This window comes from Dasypus novemcinctus, chromosome 8 (genome assembly GCF_030445035.2).
Source record: "Dasypus novemcinctus isolate mDasNov1 chromosome 8, mDasNov1.1.hap2, whole genome shotgun sequence".
In the NCBI taxonomy this organism is placed as follows: Eukaryota; Metazoa; Chordata; class Mammalia; order Cingulata; family Dasypodidae; genus Dasypus; species Dasypus novemcinctus.
The window spans coordinates 87,091,398-87,110,493 of record NC_080680.1 but is presented as its reverse complement, the minus strand read 5'-3'; the positions used below and the strand labels follow the sequence as shown (position 1 = coordinate 87,110,493).

General features: G+C 46.8%; 1 protein-coding gene across 1 annotated transcript in view; it reads left to right on the top strand.

Annotated features, from left to right (window-relative positions):
• GPR107 (G protein-coupled receptor 107) overlaps positions 1-19,096 on the top strand; it is a 131,467-nt gene that overhangs the window by 30,160 nt on the left and 82,211 nt on the right. The window contains exons 2-5 of the mRNA XM_004463051.4: positions 13,738-13,860; positions 14,867-14,917; positions 15,162-15,241; positions 18,681-18,817. Coding sequence (XP_004463108.1) covers positions 13,738-13,860; positions 14,867-14,917; positions 15,162-15,241; positions 18,681-18,817 — 391 coding nt within the window. The remainder of the gene's footprint in view (positions 1-13,737; positions 13,861-14,866; positions 14,918-15,161; positions 15,242-18,680; positions 18,818-19,096) is intronic.

Here is a 19,096-nt window from a genome sequence, read left to right as displayed (position 1 = left end):
TGCTCTGGAAGCCTTCAGGATTTTCTCTTTATCACTGGTATTGTAAAATTTTATCAAGATGTGTCTAGAAGTGAATCTCTTTTTATCAATCTTAAACCAAGTACTCAGTAGGCACTGATAATCGCAAGATTCAAATCTTGCTTTAACTCTGGAAAGTTTTCTTCAATTATTTCTTCAAGTATTTCCTCCCTTCCTTTCCCTATTATATTTTCCTGGAATTCCTATCAAATGAATGTTGCTTCTTCTAGTTCTGTCCTCTGTTTTTCTTTTTTTTTTTTCTTCAATTTTCATTTTAAAGATACTTAGATTACATGTTATATAAAAAATATAGGGGATTCCCTTATGCCCCACTCCCTACCCCTCTCACACATTTCAACATTAACAACATCCTTCATTAGTGTGGTGCATTTGTTACAATCAGTGAACACATATTGGAGCTTTGTCTCGAAGCATGGATTATAGTTTACCTCTATGCTTCTAAACCTTTATTTATTATCTGCTTGACCACTTAATATTTCACTTTGATCTTCTGGATTGTTGGCTTTTTCTTTAAGTATGTCCAGTCTGCTCCACAATGCATCTTTAAATTTTGTGGGTTTTTGTTGTTGTTGTTGTTAGCCCAGTAAAATGAATTTACTGAAAAATGGGAGGAAAGAACAGAGCTTGCTGAGAAATGGGAGAGAAGGATGCAAATATGCACCGAGATTTGATGTGGGCTCCTTTAGGCAGAGAGCATATTAAGTTTGTTTTTTTCTTTTTTTTTTTTTAAAGATTTATTTATTTTTTATTTATTTATATCTCCCCTTCCCGCCCACCCCTGTTGTCTGCTCTTTGTGCCCATTTGCTGTGTGTTCTTCTTTGTCCACTTGCCTTCTTGTCAGCAGCACCGGGAATCTGTGTCTCTCTTTGTTACATCATCTTGCTGCATCAGCTCTCCATGTGTGCAACGCCACTCCTGGGCAGGCTATGCTTTTTTCGCACAGGGCAGCTCTCCTTGAGGGCACACTCTTCGTGTATGGGGCTCTCCTACACGGGGGACGCCCCTGCCTGGCATGGCACTCCTTGCGTGCATCAGCACTGCACGTGGGACTGCTCACCACACAGGTCAGGAGGCCCTGGTTTGAACCCTGGACTTCCTATGTGGTAGGTGGATACTCTATCAGTTGAGCCAAATCTGCTTCCTTCGTATTAAGTTTTTATATTCCCAAACTTCTGATTGATCATTTTAAACCTTCTCAATCTCTTCTTGTTTCTCTCTGAAGATATTATTTACATGTTTTCTAAAGTTTTCTTCTGTTTCCTATCTTAAGTTTGCTCTTTTGGATGTATGCTTTTCTGTTTGCATAATTTTGTGTCTTTCCCAGTTTTCCTCAAAAGTTTGGTGACTCCTTTTGGGGTACTCAAGTTTGTGCATATATGCTTTTGCTGTTTACTGTCGCTTATCTCCAGTGATTCTGAGAGAGAGGATGAATGTAAGGTTGGAGAGGTGTCCTGATTTCTTGACTTTGGAGCACAGCTGTTTTTTCTTCTTTCTGGGTTTTGTCTACCATCTGGTGTTTTACAAGCTTTTTCTTACAAGAATCCCAAATGCAGTAATTGTAATTAGAGGTACTTTCTTTAAATGTGAGATCTCTTCTTTTTCAGTCTTGAAGGTAGTCTTTACCACTTTTCCTTCAGAGGTCTTTCTTCCCATCTTAAGTCCTCTTCCATTTCTCATGCTGAGTCTTCTTCCTCCTCTGGTTTATTATCCTCTGCCTCTTTGATGAAAATCTGAGTCATCCCTGATTATTCCCATAACTTTATGCTTTTTATCTACTATAGTATGACCCTGAAAGATTGAGTCTTGTTCCTCATGTAAACCTGAGGCCTCCTCTCCCTCCTCCTCTATCTCTGAAATCTCTTCTCCATCCTCCAGCCCTGAATCTTCCCCCTCTGCCTTCTCCTCTAGCCCTGAAAAACTCCTTCGAGCCCTGAGGCCTCTTCTCCCTCCTCTTCCACTTCTGAGGCTTCTCCTTTCTCTTCCTTCTCCAGTTTTGAGGACTCTTCTTCCTCCAACTCAGGGTTTTTCCTTCCACTCTGAAGACTCTTCCACCTGGACCTCTAAATTCATCATCTTCTCTCGCTCAGCTGCCTTTACCTCTTTAATAAACAGAAAGCTCAAACCATCATTGGTTGTTCTCCCATCTCCATGCTTTGAGTCTACTAGAATTTTATCAATTTTTTCTTTTTTTTCCTCCCCTCCCCTCCCCTCCCCTCCCCTCCTCTCCTCTCCTCTCTCCCCTTCCTCCCTGTTGACTGCTCTCTGTGTCCATTCGTTGTGTGTTCTTCTGCATCCGCTTGTATTATCAGGCAGCACTGGGAAATTGTCTCTCTTTTGTTGCATCATCTTGCTGCCTCAGCTCTCCATGTGTGCGGGGTGCACTCCTTTCACGCAGCAGCACTGTACAGGGGCCAGCTCACCACATGGATCAGGAGGCCCTGGGTATAGAACTCTGGACCCTCCATATGGTAGATGGAGGCTCTATCAGTTGAGCCATCCCTACCTGCTTTTTCTTGAATCCCATATCATCTTCCTCCTTGGCTTATTTTTTCATCTAGTGAGAGTGCGTCTTTCAGTAATTTTTTCATAAAAGATTTGTAGGCTATAAATTTTCTGAGGCTTTGCAAGTCTGAAATGCCTTTATTTTGCTATCACATTTAAGTGCTAATTTAAACTTGGCATTGACATTTTGGTTCAAAATCATTTCCCCTCAGAATGTTGAAGATAATGCTCTACTGCTTCTTAATATCCAAGGTTGCTGATGAAAAGTCTGCTGCCAAAGTTAGTATTGCTCTTTCATCTATCAGTACTTTTTCTTCTATGGAAGCCTTTAGAATTTTTTCTGTGTTCTTTAAATTCTGAAGACTTTTCTCCTTTCTCATTTCTTTGGTTAGTTCATCCTCCCAATTCTCTCTGTTCCCCTGTTCTGTAACATTTATTTGGATGTTGTAATTACTGTATGTGTCATCTACACTGCTTAAGTTTTCCTCAAGCATTTTGAAGTTTTTGGCTTCTATTTTCTCTACTAATGCTTAATTTATAAGTCTAAATCTTTTATTTGTTGCTGCTCTTTCCTGTTACTGGAATTGTTTGAATTTTTCATTTCATTTATTATACTTTTTACTCCTAGAATTTCCTTTAAGTTGCTCTTATTTCTTTTATTTCTTTAACCATTAAGTCCAGGTTTTCCATCAAGATTTTAAACTTAAAATTAACTGCTGGCATGTCTTTGTATTTTAAGTCCAATATCTGGGTCATCTCCTGGCTGGTTTCCTGTTGCCGCCTTTCTCCGCCCTTCCTCCCCTTCCAGCCCCCGTCACCCTTCCCTCCAGTCCCGCCCATATTACCAACCTACAATCTGCCCTCTTCCCCAGTAACTGCTTACGGCGTATTACCAGAGGTCTGCCCCCCCAGCTTTAGCCAATCTGCAGCCACCCCTCCGCCCTGCTCTCCCCTTCATACTCCACCCCCCTTCCCTGCCTATATAACTAAGTGTACTTCCGCAATAAAGCGGACCTGTTCTTGCGCTCAGGCGGTCTCCGTGGTTTTTCCTTAACCACGCGTCCCCCACGCCTGGAGAACCGGTACTCCCTCTTGGAGCACCCCCCGCCGGCGGTTCGGCAGGAGCAAGCCCCCCCGACTCTTGGGCCTGAGCGAGGACGAAACCCTCTCGCTCAGCTACAACTGGCGCCCAACGTGGCGGCTCCTCCCCCGGCCCCTCTCTGCTGCTGCTGCTGCTGTGATCGTCCTCCTCTCCAGGTAGGGACCCCTCGCCCGGACGAGCCCCAAGGGACCCCTTGCCGTCTTCCCGTCCCTATCCCGTCATGGGCGCCTCTTTGTCATTGCATCAGGCTCCGCAAGTCAGGGCCCTCGCTGCCCTGCTCGATGCCAATGGAGTCCGCGTCTCCTTGCGGCAGCTCCAAAAGTACTGGGATCTCTTGCTCCCTTTTAATCCGTGGCTCGCCACCTGCCAACTCTGGAGCCCGGACACATACTCGCGACTCATAGATCGAGTCACCTCCGCCATGGAGCACGAGAAACGCACCTTCCCAACGGGCCTCTTACCCGTTCTCGTTGCCATTCGCTCTTGTCTCCTCGGCGCTCCGACCGAGGTCGTTTATGAAGCTTCTCCCAAACGGCCTCTAGACTGTGATCCTGATGAGCCCGCCGACACTGACTCTCTGTCTGACCAACTTGCTGCTGCTCTCGAGCGCGAACCTCCCCGACCGAGCTCCCCGCAGCAGACAGAAACCACTCCTGCCGCTCCCCAAGATGGCGGACTTCCGCCTTCTTCTCCACCAGCGCCTTTGTCTTCTGCCCAAGATGGCGCCCATCCGGCTTCTTCTCTGCCGGTGTCCTCCTCCTCCCGCCTTTACCCGCCTCTTCCTGCCCAGTCAGCATCCGGTTTGGGCCCGGAAACTGCGTGGTCGCCATCTTCCACTAAACCGGAAGCGCCCCTCGCGCCATTTTGTCCACTGCCAGATATGGCTGCTCCACCATCTTGGCCAGCGCCCGGAAGGGCCCCGCCGCCATTTTGTTGTCGCCCGGAAGCCACTAAGCCGCCATTTTCTCACCCGTGTTCCGCTTATCCCTTGCCGCCGCCGTACGGCAATAGTCCTTCACCTGCCTTGGCTGCTCCATCGGCCCCCGGTGCCATGCCTCCTCAAACCCCTCAGCTGTATCCACTGAATCTGCAGCCCACGCCGCAGCGACCCCAAACTTGGCTACCCTTTACAGCGGAAGAGGTCAGAACCCTCCGCAAAGCTGTAAAGGAAGACGGGATTGGCAGCCCTTATGCGCAGCAACTACTTGAGGAGTTAGGGACCCAACTCGTTCTCCCATATGACTGGATTGCACTAGCCCGTGCCATCCTGACGCCAGGTCAATTTATTGAATGGCGCGCCCATTATCAAGCGGCTGTTGACCGGCAAATCGTGGAGAATGCCCAGGCCGGCGTCCTCGACCCCTCTGATGCATACACGGGCACCAACAATTATGTAAACCCTCGTTCTTATCTCGAAATTGACCCAGGGTTTTGGCACCAGGTAAAAGTCCTCGTCCAGCGGTCATTCTCTCTAGTTTCCACCAAGCAGCCCACCAAGCTCGCGCAGCTGCTTCAGGACTCCAATGAGACCTTCCCAGCATTTGTCGCCCGCATCCTGGAAGCTTGTCAGCGGAAAATTTCCAGCGAGGATGCCCAATTTGCGTTAGCCAAAGAGTTAGTCATTGACGGGTGCCTTGCGCCGTTCCGGGCCATAATCCTTCCCATACGCAACAAAGCTCTGCACGAATGGGTCCTTGCTTACCGTGACGTCGACCCACAAGTCAAAACACTCACCGCTGCCTTTGCCTCTGCCATGGCTGTTTCATCCAGCCCCACTTCCGTCTGTTTTCGGTGCGGCCAGCCCGGCCACTTCGTCCGCGAGTGCTCCCAGCCAGGCCCAGCGCCTCGCTCAGACCCGCCGATGCGACGGCCAAGGGGCCCTTCTACGCCGTGTCCGCGTTGTGGGAAAGGATATCACTGGGCTCGCGACTGCCGTTCCGCCCAAGGTTCCTAGCAGCTTTTAAACTCCCAGCGGGGCAGGCCTCAGCCCCACCCCCAAGAGGCCCCCAGAAAAATTCCCAAGCCATAATGTGGACGATGCCCATCACACACCGCCAGAGACCCTCATTGGAGCTTAAAATCGATGGGCAATGGCTCGATGGGCTCCTGGATTCTGGCGCTGAAGTCTCCTGTGTTCCCTTCGAAGTCACTGCGTTCAATCACTGGCCCCTAGAGACCGGCCCTCAAGTCATCGGCGCCACGGGAGCCGCTACCTCCTGGAGAACATCCCAGCCTCTGCATTGGAGCGACTGAGAAGGCCACGAAGGCCAAATTCGCCCACTCGTCCTTTCATCTGTCCAAACCATCTTATGGGGGAGAGATGTCCTCAGCCAGCTAAAGGCCCAAATCACCACAGAAGCCTTCTCAGCTGCGCTGCCCCCCCCTTCTAGGGGCCACTGCTCCTATCTCAAGACCTGACCCTATCCCTCTGGAATGGGACACAGAGGAGCCCATCTGGGTCGAGCAGTGGCCCTTACCAGCTCACAAATTACAAGCTCTCTCCGCCCTCGTCTAAGAGCAGCTACAGGCAGGGCACATAGAGTCATCCACTAGTCCCTACAATTCACCAGTCTTTGTCATCAGCAAAAAGAGCACTGGCAAATACCGCCTCCTCCACGATCTCCGCGAAATCAACAAGCATATCAAGCCAATGGGGTCACCTCAGCCAGGATGTCCGCATCCCACCGCAGTCCCCCAACATTTTCACGCGGCGACCATCGACATCAAGGTCTGCTTTTTCTCTATTCCTCTTCACCCCCGGGACTGTCCACGATTCGCGTTCACAATTCCACGCATCAACAACCAAGGCGCAGCTCAGCGATTTCAGTGGCGAGTATTGCCTCAAGGCATGCGCAACAGCCCGACTATGTGCCAACTGTATGTCAACCATGCTGTTGAGCCGCTGCACTCCAAGTTCAATCTGGAGCACACATATGTTCTCCACTACATGGACGACCTCCTTTTAGCAGCGAGCTCCAGTGCGCTCCTCAATGATCTGCTCTCGGCAATAATAACAAACCTCTCCAGCCTCGGGCTTACTGTGCAGTCTGACAAAATAAACCTCCAGCCTCCTTTTCAATTCCTAGGCTTTCATTTTCATCGGTTCATCCAACCCGCAAGCCCAAAAATCCACCTTTCTGATAAGATGACGCTAACCGAGCTCCAGCAACTTTGCGGGCAAATCAATTGGCTTCGCTCGGCGCTTCCCATCACAACAGCGCAAATGCAGCCCCTCTTCGAGCTCTTGCAGACCAAGGATAGCCCACCAACTGCAGCCACTCGCAGCGTCACCATCACCCCCGCTGCCCGAGAAGCCGTCCAACAGGTCAGCGCCGCTCTGCAGCAATGCCACCTAGAGCGGTTCTCCCCTGACCTTCCAATTTTGGCTTTAGTTCTGCCGACGCCGGTCACTCCCACGGGTCTCTTATGGCAAGATGGCCCCCTCCTCTTTCTTCATACGTCAAAAAGCAAGCTCCCAAAAATCTGCCCTTTCATAAGGGCCTGGATCGCGCTGTCCACTGACTTAGTACTTCTCTCCATACAAACGTATGACATCCTGCCACACACCATTGTTTGGCCTTTAGATGCCAAGGAAGTTACCTCCCTCATCATGAACAATGCCCAAATGCAGAGCCTGGTAGAGCTCTTTCGCGGCTCCTTTGACAACCACTATCCTCATCACCGATTGCTGCAGGGAATGTCTCAATTGGCGTTTTCCAACCCGTTCCGGCCATTGCCCGCACGGAACCCGATCCCTTCAGCCATCACTGCCTTCACAGATGCCTCAAAAACGGCGTTTGCTGCCATCATATACACTCCTGAGAATCCTGAGCCACGGCAACTGCTGTTCGCAAATGACTTTTCTGTTCAAGTGGGCGAGCTTCTAGCTGTCGCTGCAGTCCTCAATCTCCACCCAGACCAGCCTCTCAATATCTTCACTGACAGCCTATACACTCTTCAAGTGTGCCGCAGCCTCCCGCTTGCCACTTTCTTACCGGGTGACTCAAACATTGATCGAGTGCTCGCTTTCGTACAGCGACTTCTTAAAGCGAGGCAACAGCCCTGGTTCATTGCTCATATCAGAAGCCATTCTGGCCTACCAGGACCGCTGGCTCAAGGGAATGACCTCGCTGATGCTTCTGTGTCAAGCCGCCAGGTAAACCCAGTCCTCCTACATGAAAACCCTGCCGACGGGCCACGGCTTGGAGACTTTGTTAATCAAGCCAAGCTCCTGCACTCCCAATTCCACTTCTCTGCGCGGTCCATCCGGAAGCTCTTCCCAGACCTTCCCATTGAAACTTGCAAACACCTTGTGCGCGCATGCCGGACTTGCGCGCCATTGTTGCCACTTGGGCCTTTGCAGCCTCAAGGTGTTAACCCCCGCGGCCTCCGCCCAAACTCAAGGTGGCAATTAGATGTCACTCATGTCAGTGCATTTGGCCGCCTCAAATATCTTCATGTGGCAATTGACACCTTCTCGCATCTGTGCTATGCAGTCCCTCTTGCGGGGGAAAGTGCTAAACACTGCGTCCAGGCGCTTCGCCAAGCTATTTTGTTCATGGGAATTCCATGGGATCTCAAAACAGACAACGGACCAGCGTATCGCAGTGCCTCCTTCGCCAGCTTCGTGCAGATGTATCACATCACGCATCATTTTGGCATTCCATACAATCCACAGGGGCAAGGAATCGTCGAGCGCACTCACCAACAGCTCAAGCTACTCATTCAGAAAGAGAGGGCCTCTTCTCCCCACAAGGCCCCCGCCGACGTCGTGACTGCCTGCCTCATTCATCACAATCTCCTAACCTTCGATGACCATGGACTCTCCCCCACCCATAAACACTGGGGACCCATGTGGCAGCCCTCACAAGTTCCCCTTGTCCATTGGAAAGACCCTGCCACAAATTGTTGGCAAGATCCAGCTCCCCTCCTAGCGCAGGGGAGGGGCTTTGCTTGTGTCTTTCCAGAGTCCGAGTCGCAGCCGCTCTGGATTCCTGGGCGCTGCATCTGGCCTGCCACTGACCCACTAGTTCCACCGAACGATCAGCACCCTATGCCTTCGGTGAGAGATAACATTGACAGTGGATATGGCCCAGAGGTCGCCCCATTTACCCGGATCCAGCACCAGCCATCAACAAGATGCCGCACCGTCAGATGATGCCTCTACACAGCCTCGCAGCCGTTCTCTTCGTCCTGGCTTCCCTCGCTCTCCCAGCCGCTGCCAACCCGCGTCACCAGCCCTTCAATTGGACCCTCTCCCTCTGGCGACAAAAAAGGCTCCTCGCCTCGAACGTAACCGCCTCCGCCCCCTCTTTCACTACTGATGTCGCCAACCTCACTGGACGCACGAACCTTCCGTCTTATGAGTGGGGGGGACACAACCCCGCTGCCACAGGTTTCTACATGTGCCCATCCTCCACCAGAGGATGCCATGACCCAACGCACTATTACTGTCCTTCCTGGGGGTGCAAAACCATCGCCCACGGATGGTCCAGCGCCCCTAACAAAGACCCATACCTCACTCTCCAGAGTAATGCTACTCGATGGAACACCATCACACTCACAGTCAAAGACCCCAACTCTGACCTCTGGTTACGAGGCCGCATGTGGGGAGCCCGCCTGTATGCAGTAGGCTACGATTATGGTGCCATTATCACTATAAAAAAGGAGCCAATTCCCACACGTTCCACCCCAGTGGGCCCAAATCAGATTTTCAATCCTCCAAAGGCACAGCCCCCTTCTCTGCCCCGCTCCACCTCGCCCGCTCCTTCGCCCGGCACCCCCCTTGCCACTGCCTCCCTCAGCTCCCACAACCCCAAGCCTCGCTTACCCCCTACTCTGTACCCCAGCCCCCTCCCGTCGCCACCCTTTTAGGTCTCGCTGGAGCAGGCACGGGGATCGCCGCCCTTGCCCTCCGGCAGGCGGTCGATCAAGATATTACCTATCTCTCTCCTCCCGTACCTGCTCCCATTCCTAGGCCCCCTTATCATTATCCTCTTAGCCCTCACTGTGGGCCCCTGGGCCATCAGAAGGATAGTCCACCTTGCCAAAGATCAAGCCAATGCAGTGTTCAGTTCCTTTGTACAAGTCCACTACCAACGCCTCGCCACCACTGAGTCCCCCCCCAGCCATCCACCACGCCCCTTCCGCCCGCGCCACCTACTCCAGACTGCACGCCTATAGCCTCTTGTCTTCCTCCCCTCACTTCTCCCCAACTATTCCTCCCCCTTGGGCGGGAGTTCTGGGACATCACGAGCCCGTTTCGCTGGCAAGGCTCGGCGCGCGCCAGGCGCTGGCATGCGCCGACCCTAATGACGGGCACATGCGTCCTGGCCAGATGCTATGTTGTCTGCTCACGACTGGCCGGTCCTCGTGGTCTCCCCCCACCCCTCGTCTTATCCCCGTGCCCGTCCCTATAACCTCCTTTTCCTCCTACTCTTCCTCCTAATCCTTGTCTTTTGTTGCTGCGCACGCCAAGCCATTCACACCCACCGTGCGCACCAAAACTTGTTGCTTCAATTTCTTTTTAAAACAAAAGGAACAATTGTTGCCGCCTTTCTCCCCTTCCAGCCCCCGTCACCCTTCCCGCCAGTCCCGCCCATATTACCAACCTACAATCTGCCCTCTTCCCCAGTAACTGCTTACGGCGTATTACCAGAGGTCTGCCCCCCAGCTTTAGCCAATCTGCAGCCACCCCTCCGCCCTGCTCTCCCCTTCATACTCCACCCCCTTCCCTGCCTATATAACTAAGTGTACTTCCGCAATAAAGCGGACCTGTTCTTGCGCTCAAGCGGTCTCCGTGGTTTTTCCTTAACCGCGCGTCCCCCACGCCTGGAGAACCGGTACTCCCTCTTGGAGCACCCCCGGCCGGCGGTTCGGCCAGGAGCAAGCCCCCCCGACTCTTGGGCCTGAGCGAGGACGAAACCCTCTCGCTCAGCTACAGTTTCCATTAACTGCTTTCTTTCAATTTGGGTGATATTTTCTTGTTTCTTTGAAAGTCTAGCAGTTTTTTATTTTATACTTGGAGATGTGAATGTCACATTGTCAATATTGAATTCTGTTATATTGTCCTGAAGAGGAACTTTTGTTCTTTAAGGACTGCTAGAATCCAGCAATTCATAAAGTTTTAAAAATATGTCGTATTAGCAGCCTGGAAGATCCAAGGAAGCATACTTTTTAAATGTAAACTTTATTGAATTAAAATATATATACAAAAATTAATCATTATAAGGGTACAACTCACTGAAGTTCTGCAATGTTAACATGCTCATGCAACTAGCAAGAAACAGTGTTATCAGCATCTCCACGAACTCCTTAAGCCCCTCTCTTCCAAGTACCTGGTACGTCCCTCCCTTCTAAGAGTATCCACCATCCTGACCTTGACATAGATTATGTTCTTCTGTGTTGAATTCACATATCTATGGAAGATATGGCTTGTTTAGATCAGTGTTATGTTTGTAAGATTTATCCACATTATGTATGGGGGGGAAATGTGCTCATTCTTATTCCTTCTTCCTCTGCAGCTCTTCTCAGGCTAGGGTTCTGCCAGACAATTAAGCCCTAATGTTGTAAGGCAGGCCCCCATTGTATGTAGTTGAATTAATTTCTCTTCTGTGTATCTAGGCAAGTAGTAGCTGTGTACTATCTTGGGAAAATTGAGAAAATAGTCACTCAGATCACTTTCTGTAGGGCTTAATTTTCTCACAGAACTCAGAGAAAGGCTATGAGCCTTAGCTTTTCTGGTTCTTATTGAACATCTAGCAGCTCTCCAATGCCTTCCACCAGACGACTTCTATTATCTTATCTGGCTTTTCTAGTTGTTCTCCATGGGTTGTAGGAATCTACTCCATCCCATTGGGATGTGGAAGTCTAGCAAGCATGCTTCAATCATCACATAGCTGAGCATCTAAGGAAATAAGGGGAATCCCCAGGAGACAAAACAAACAAACAAAAAGCGTGGAAAGGGAGAAGGAGCTGAAACACCAGTGATAACAGAATACCAGAAGCAGGACTCCCCTAATGCATTACAGAAATGAAGACCTTAGAACTTTGAATTTTTCCCAGCTGCTGAGGAATAACGGGAATCAAAGTCTTAGACCCAAGCACTAAGGTTGGTTGGAATTGAGTCCCTCTCCTCCTTAGCCCAATAAATCTAGGATTCTCAAAGAACTGTATTCTTTTCAAGATTTATTTATTTATCCCCCCCACCCCCCATTGTTTTGCGCTTGCCGTCTGCTTTTTGTGTCTATTCGCTCTGTGTTCTTCTTGGTCTACTTACCTTCTGGAGTGGGAGAAAGGCACTTAATCTCTTGCACCACCTCAGCTTCTTGGTCTGCTGCATTTCTTATTGTCTCTCCGTGTCTCTTTTTTCTTGTGTCTTCTTGCTGTGCCAACTCTTCTCTGCAGGCTAGCACTCCTGTGCGGGCTAGCACTCTGCGTGGGCTAGCTCTCCACTTGGGCCAGTTTGCCACTCAGGCCAACTTGCCTTCACCAGGAGGCCCTGGGAATCAAACCCTGGACCTCCTATGTGGTAGACAGGAGCCCAATCTCTTGAGCCACATCTTATTCCCAAAGAGCGATATTCTTTGAATTAAAAAATGGGCTAGGAAATAAAATCCTCCTAATGGCAATGAAACGTCTGTGTTTTAACTGTGGGGGATGGGAGAGTCTGTGTGTGGAATATATGATGTTTCTGCCAAAGATTAGATCCAAAGTTCTCTCCCCACAAGTCTTTGGTGTTTGAATTTGCATTACCTGTGATGTCCAGGAAATCCCAAATTTAGAAATAAGAAATTACCACTCACACAAAGAAGTAAACTCAGCAGAAACCAGAAAGAGCAAGAATTAGACCCCTAGAGCACTTCAATATATGCTAAAATCAATATATTTAAAAATTACGGAAACAAAGGATAGGATTTTAAAATATAAGCAAGAAACAAACGTTAGCAAAATGATTGTGCAGATTTGAGGAAGAACCAAACATAAGTTTTTAAAAAGTTATTTACATAGTGCTTGGCAGTTCGGAGTTACTTGATAACTGTTAGCTTATTGCAAACTTTTTGAAGATGTTCCAGTTTAGGCAAATATTTCCCAACATAAAACTCAAGTGATTTTACATAATCTAAGGTGTTTGAGTAATTTAGGTTTTATAAAGATTTAGTTCTTCATTGTTCCATTGGTGCCTTAAAATGTATGTTTTTTTTTTTTGTGATCTATGTATCTTCAAAAAAATACAATAAAAAATTTTTTTTAAGAAAGGAAATGAGTTCGATTGTAAAACAATAGGAACAACAACAACAAAATCAAAATGTATGGACGTAGTTGAGATCCGAATCACAACTTTAAGACAGTTTCAAGCAGCTGAAATAGGCATGTGGCCAATATGGTATGGGCTCAGCAAACTCTAGGATTGTCCCATAGCTTGAAGATCCTGTCTCCATCTGACTAGTTCCTGGGATTCCTTTTTTTTTTTTTTCCTGGGATTCCTTTTGCATTACACATTGTTCCCTGAAAACTCATCATGTACTACATCATTTTTAGGTACAAATTAACCTTTTTTTTTTTTAAAGTTAAATTATAGATTAGAAATTATTGTGCAGGTGTTGCTGTTTGTCCTGAAATGTCCTGTAGCCGGGTACACACAAACTTATGAAAAGGGTTTCTGTAAATGAATGTTTTCTTGGAGTAGCTTTGGCCACTCTCCCCCTTGCATCTCATACATGTTTGCCACTCATTATACTGAGCACAAAGGCTGCAAGGATGATTAAAACATGATTCCTCCTTCTGGAACTCACATTCCAGCTGACCACTGAATTTGAGTTTGATTCCAGGACCCATACCAATGCAATGGAATCAGTCAAATCCATTTTGTGTTTCCTCCTGCAAAACTGTTTATATCTTAAGAATTTCTGATGCGTCTTCAGCTTTTGGTGAAAGATAAAGTACCACAGTTACGTATATTATTGAACATATGGAAACGTTGGTCTGTTTAGCAGGAAACTAGGTACCATAATTTTTCAAACAAATGAATAGGTTAAATAATCAAAACTTAGCTTCTGCTTATTACTAATTATTCCACTACAAATCTTTTTAGGATGATGTGAGGCATAAGGTTCATTTGAACACCTTTGGATTCTTCAAGGATGGATACATGGTGGTTAATGTCAGTAGCCTCTCAGTAAATGAGCCTGAAGGAGCCACAGACAAAGATGTAACTGTACGTATCTTTTATTTTTTATTTATTTTTTTTAAAGATGTATTTATTTCTCTCCCCTTCCCCCCACCCCAGTTGTCTGTTCTCTGTGTCTATTTGCTGCGTCTTCTTTGTCTGCTTCTGTTGTTGTCAGCGGCACGGGAATCTGTGTTTCTTTTTGTTGTGTCATCTTGTTGTGTCAGTTCTCTGTGTGTGCGCCATTTCTGGGCAGGCTGCACTTTCTTTTGCGCCAGGCGGCTCTCCTTACGGGGCGCACTCCTTGTGCGTGGGGCTCCCCTATGCGGGGGACACCCCTGCGTGGCATGGCACTCCTTGCGCGCATCAGCACTGCGCATGGGCCAGCTCCACATGGGTCAAGGAGGCCTGGGGTTTGAACCGTGGACCTCCCATGTGGTAGACGGACGCCCTAACCACTGGGCCAAGTCCGCTTCCCTGTACGTATCTTTTAATGAAATCAACAGCCTTACCCTTTTCCATTGGTTGGGTGAAAGCTCACCCATATTAACTTAAATATAAAGTATCAGAACATGGAGAAAATTAAACTTAAGTCCCAATTTGTATATTTAAAGGCAGGGGTTCTTAACCTGGGGTTAAGAAAGATTTTAGGGGGTCCGTGAGCTTGAATTGAAAAAAATTAACTTATCTTTATTTTCTCTGACCTTTAAGTGAAATCTAGCATTTCTTTCACTTGTGAGTATATGCAATAAATAAATTACAGTAGTATTCATTTCATTTGACTGGCAAGGGGCCATGCAACAAAAACGGTTAAGAAACCCTGATTTAAGGCATCGAATAGTTTTATTTTTAATGCCTAACTTGTAATTCTTGAATAATTCTAGTATTTAGTGGTTTTACTTGAACAGGTATTGCCTTCTTGAAAAATGAATGCTAAAAAAAACTGAGAGGAAGCTAGGCCAAAAGAATCACTTTTTCTGCTCTTTAAGTAAGAAAGGGATGGTACCAGGGCATTGTGAAAATATTTACCTATATTCTTTTTACTCCCTCTTAGATTGGATTCAGCCTAGACCGTACAAAGAATGATGGATTTCCTTCTTATCTGGTAAGTATTATGTGCCTAACACGGTCTCTTCATTTTAATCCAAAATACTGAGTAGGAACACCCTGCTTTTTTCAGTGCCATTTTCTTGGGGTGGTGACTGCTTTGACTTCTAAGCATTTCTGAGTACCCATAGTTGCATTTACTGTTTGGGAGTGGAGATTGCACCACTTGTCTTGTTCTTGAAAACATTTTGATCTTGTTCTAATGTGGATGAATAAGGCCACGTATAATTGATTCTTCTCAGGATGAAGATGCTAATTACTGTATTTTAAAGAAACAGCCTGTTTCTGTCACTGTTCTAATCCTAGACATCTCCAGAAGTGAGTAAGTAATTTTCATGTTTCTTCAGTTCAAACCTAGAGTGAAGTTAGGAAGAATTTATTAGTTAAGCTAATATTTATTGTGCTGAGGACTGGAGATGAATAACAAGATGAGGGAAACAGGTCCTGTCCTTTAAGAACTTACAGATTAGTAGGGGAGACAGACCACCAGTAGAGATGAGCACAGCAAAGTATAAAGTTAGTAGGGAAGAGAAATTGGTTAATTGTAGAAGAAAAGAGGGAAGCAGATTTGGCTTAACTGATAGAACATCCGCCTACCATATGGGAGGTCCAGGGTTCAGTTTCTTTCTTTCTTTCTTTATTTTTATTTTTTATTTTTTTAAATTGATTTTGTAAAAATGTTACATTAAAAAAATATATATATATATATATGAGGTCCCATTCAGCCCCACCACCCCCACCTCACCACTCCCCCCCCAGCACCACTCACTCCCCTCATCATGACACATCCATTGCACCCTGCAAGTACATCTCTGGGCATCCCTGCACCTCATGGTCAGTGGTCCACATCATGGCCCATACTCTCCCACATTCCATCCAGTGGGCCCTGGGAGGATTTACAATGTCCGGTGATTGCCCCTGAAGCACCATCCAGGGCAACTCCAAGTCCCAAAGGCGCCTCCACATCTCATCTCTTCCTGCCACTCCCCATATCCATCAGCCACCATGTCCACTTTTCCCACTCCAATGCCACCTATTCTCTGTGGGCCTTGGATTGGTTGTGTCCGTTGCACCTCTATGTCAGGAGGAGGCTCAGATTCCACATGGATACTGGATGCAATCCTCCTGCTTTCAGTTGTAGGCACTCTAGGCTCTATGGTGTGGTGGTTGTCCTTCTTCAACTCCATCTTAGCTGAGTGAGGTGAGTCCAATAAATCAGATTGTAGGATCTGGAGTCTGTTGACGCTCAGGGCCTGGCTATCCTATTGTCAGTCCAGAGATTCAAATCCCCTAAATGTATCTTGAACCCCAACACCAACTACAATTCCAGTAAGGTAGGATGAAAGTCTTATGAAAAGAGATCCCGTCTGAGTCCAGTTCCATCACGCAGAAACACCAGCTCCAAAGAAGGGCCATCTGACATGGCAGTGAACCCCGTCTGCCATGACCATAGAACCTGTGGGTCTCTTTAGCCCTCAAAGGAACCAGTACCTGGGGATTGTATCTACTTTATCTGTCTCTTAGACTCTGCTCAGTTGTGCATAAGGGCAATCCTTCTGACAGCCTCCAGACTCTAAATTTTTTAGAGACTCGTAGCCATATAAACTCATTTCTGCTTTCCATTTCCCCCTTACATTAGGTCAAACAGCATTTTAAAGTCATGTTATTATATGTAGACAGGGATATTCTGCTGATCCGCATTGAACCTTTAATTCAAGGTCATTTTCTAGTTCCATCTTCAGCTGGTATTTGGTAGTGAACCCTCGGTGCCAGGGAGGCTCATCCCTGGGTGTCATGTCAGGGTTCAGTTTCAAGCCAAGGACTCCTGACCCGTGTGGTGAGCTGGCCCACATGCAGTGCTGATGCGCACAGGAAGTGCCATGCCCATGCAGGGGTGTCCCCCGCATAGGGGAGTCCCACACACAAGGAGTGCACCCTACAAGGAGAGCCACTCTGTACAAACAAAGTGCAGCCTGCCCAGGAGTAGTGCTGTACACGCACAGAACTGACACAGCAAGATGATGCAACAAAAGAGACACAGTTTCCATGCTGCTGACAAGAATGCAAGCAGATGCAGAAGAAAACACAGCAAATGAACACAAAGAGCAGACAACGGGGCGGGGGGGGGGGAGTTTCGTAATGTAAGGGGAGAGAAATTTAAAAGTAGATAGATAGATAGATAGAAGAAACGAGAAAGGTTCAGATAAGTGTTAGCCCAGGCAGTCTCTAATGATCAGGCTTTTATCAGATGAGAAGAAAAGTAAGAGCCTCCCAGGCAGAGGGAAGAGTGTGTACAAAGGCAGAGAGGCATGAAATAGCACAGTGTGTTAACTGATAGAGAATAAAGTTGGAGGGGAACATGGTAGGAAACAAGATGGAGCCCAAATAATGGGGCAATCTCATATGCCAGTCCAAGGAGTTTGGGCTTGTTTGGTAGTTCAGGAACCTGATGGCTCTGGTGTGAGCCTGGCCCTCAGATCTAGGATATTAAGAACATAATATCTAGTGCCAGACTGCATTTGAAGACTCCTTCTGCCACACACCGGCTATATGACTTTCAGCCTCAGCACCCTCTTGAGTGTTGTGAGGATTTCGAATAATTCAGTCTTTTCAAAACATTTGAACTTAAATGACTTATTTCAAGTTTAGCATATTTCCACCTAGAAATTTCACAGGTTCCCTGTGTGTAGTTGTTTTTTTTAGAAGCCTTTAAAAGATTTTATGCCAGAGATGGCATACTCAGGCTTGCTCTTCAGATTAAACCACTAGCAGCACAGGAGTAAATAGATATGAAATGAATAAGATTGGAAGTAGGAAGACTAATTAGGAAATTTCTAAATATATATTTTTTAGAGTATGTTTTCACAAAATCATTGCAGACCATAACTCTGTAAATATTCTCCATGATAACTTCTGTTTTCATTCAAGAAAATTAATGACAGTCTCTTCTATGAGTTTGGATGCTTTGGGAAGCAGGCAACAAAAGACTTCACTGAGGCTGGCTTAAACAGTAAAGACATTGACTGTCTCACCTAACTGAAATTCCAGAGTTAAGGCAGGTAGGCTCCAGGTGAGAGGCATATCTGCAGTGCTTGATATTAGGAACTCAGGTCCATTTCATCTCTCTGCTCTGTGATCCTGGTTTCCCTAGTCTTACCATGTGGCTCTGCTTAATTGTTCATATCCAAGCCAAGGGAAAAAGAGGAAAGCCTCTCTAGTCCAGGACTAGAAATGCTTCTCTTCAGGTTGAATGTGCCAGCTTAGCTCACATATCCACACAGATGAAAACTGTCACTGGCCCCTCTGCAGGCAGGTTGGATACATGAACAACATTTGAGTCCACTAAGAAAGGAGAAGAGTAGAAATGGATATTAAGCAGGCAAGTAATAGAGGGTTTTTTTGTTTTTTTTACTTCTTGTTCCTTTTCTCTTGTGTAACATGTTGAACATATTAAGGATATGTAGGGGAAAAGATATACAGCAGAATAGTGTGGTCACTAAGAGGTTAGGTTTTAGAATGAAACTGCCGGGGTCCTAGCCCTGCTACTTACTACTTTAGTGTCTTTGGGCAAGTTATTTAACCTTTCAGAGCTTCAATTTCAGCATCTGTAAAATGTAATTAATAGAATCTACTTGATAATATTGTAAGGACTACATAAGACGATGTATTTAGAGTTTGACGTAATACCTAGCACACAGCACCTAATAAATGACCATCAGCACTGTGCTGAACTTTTTTCCTTCTATTTTGTTTGAATGTAGAATACGAATAAAGTCTCCACCTGAAGCTGGTATCCAGTTACCACAGATCATCTTCAGCAAGGATGAGAAAGTCCTTGGACACAGCCAGGACCTTGTTAAACCTGTTTCAGAAGGCAGCCAGACTCAGAAAAAACAAGGTGAACTGTAAAATTGAAATTAGCATTTTTTCCACTACCCTGCTTTGTAGATCCTTTTCTGTTTCTAAATAAAAACAAATGTAATCCATTGCAATCTCAGCTTTATTTTATTTTGGGGGTTATACAAAAAATATACATCATTAAAGAAAAATGTAGAAAATATGGAAGAAGGAAAAAGAACAGTCATTTCTCCTTAGTCCAATGCAAGAATTTTGGTAATATATGTTTCCTTGCAGTCCTGTTTTCCTAAATTCAGAGAATTTGATACTTAAAATTCAT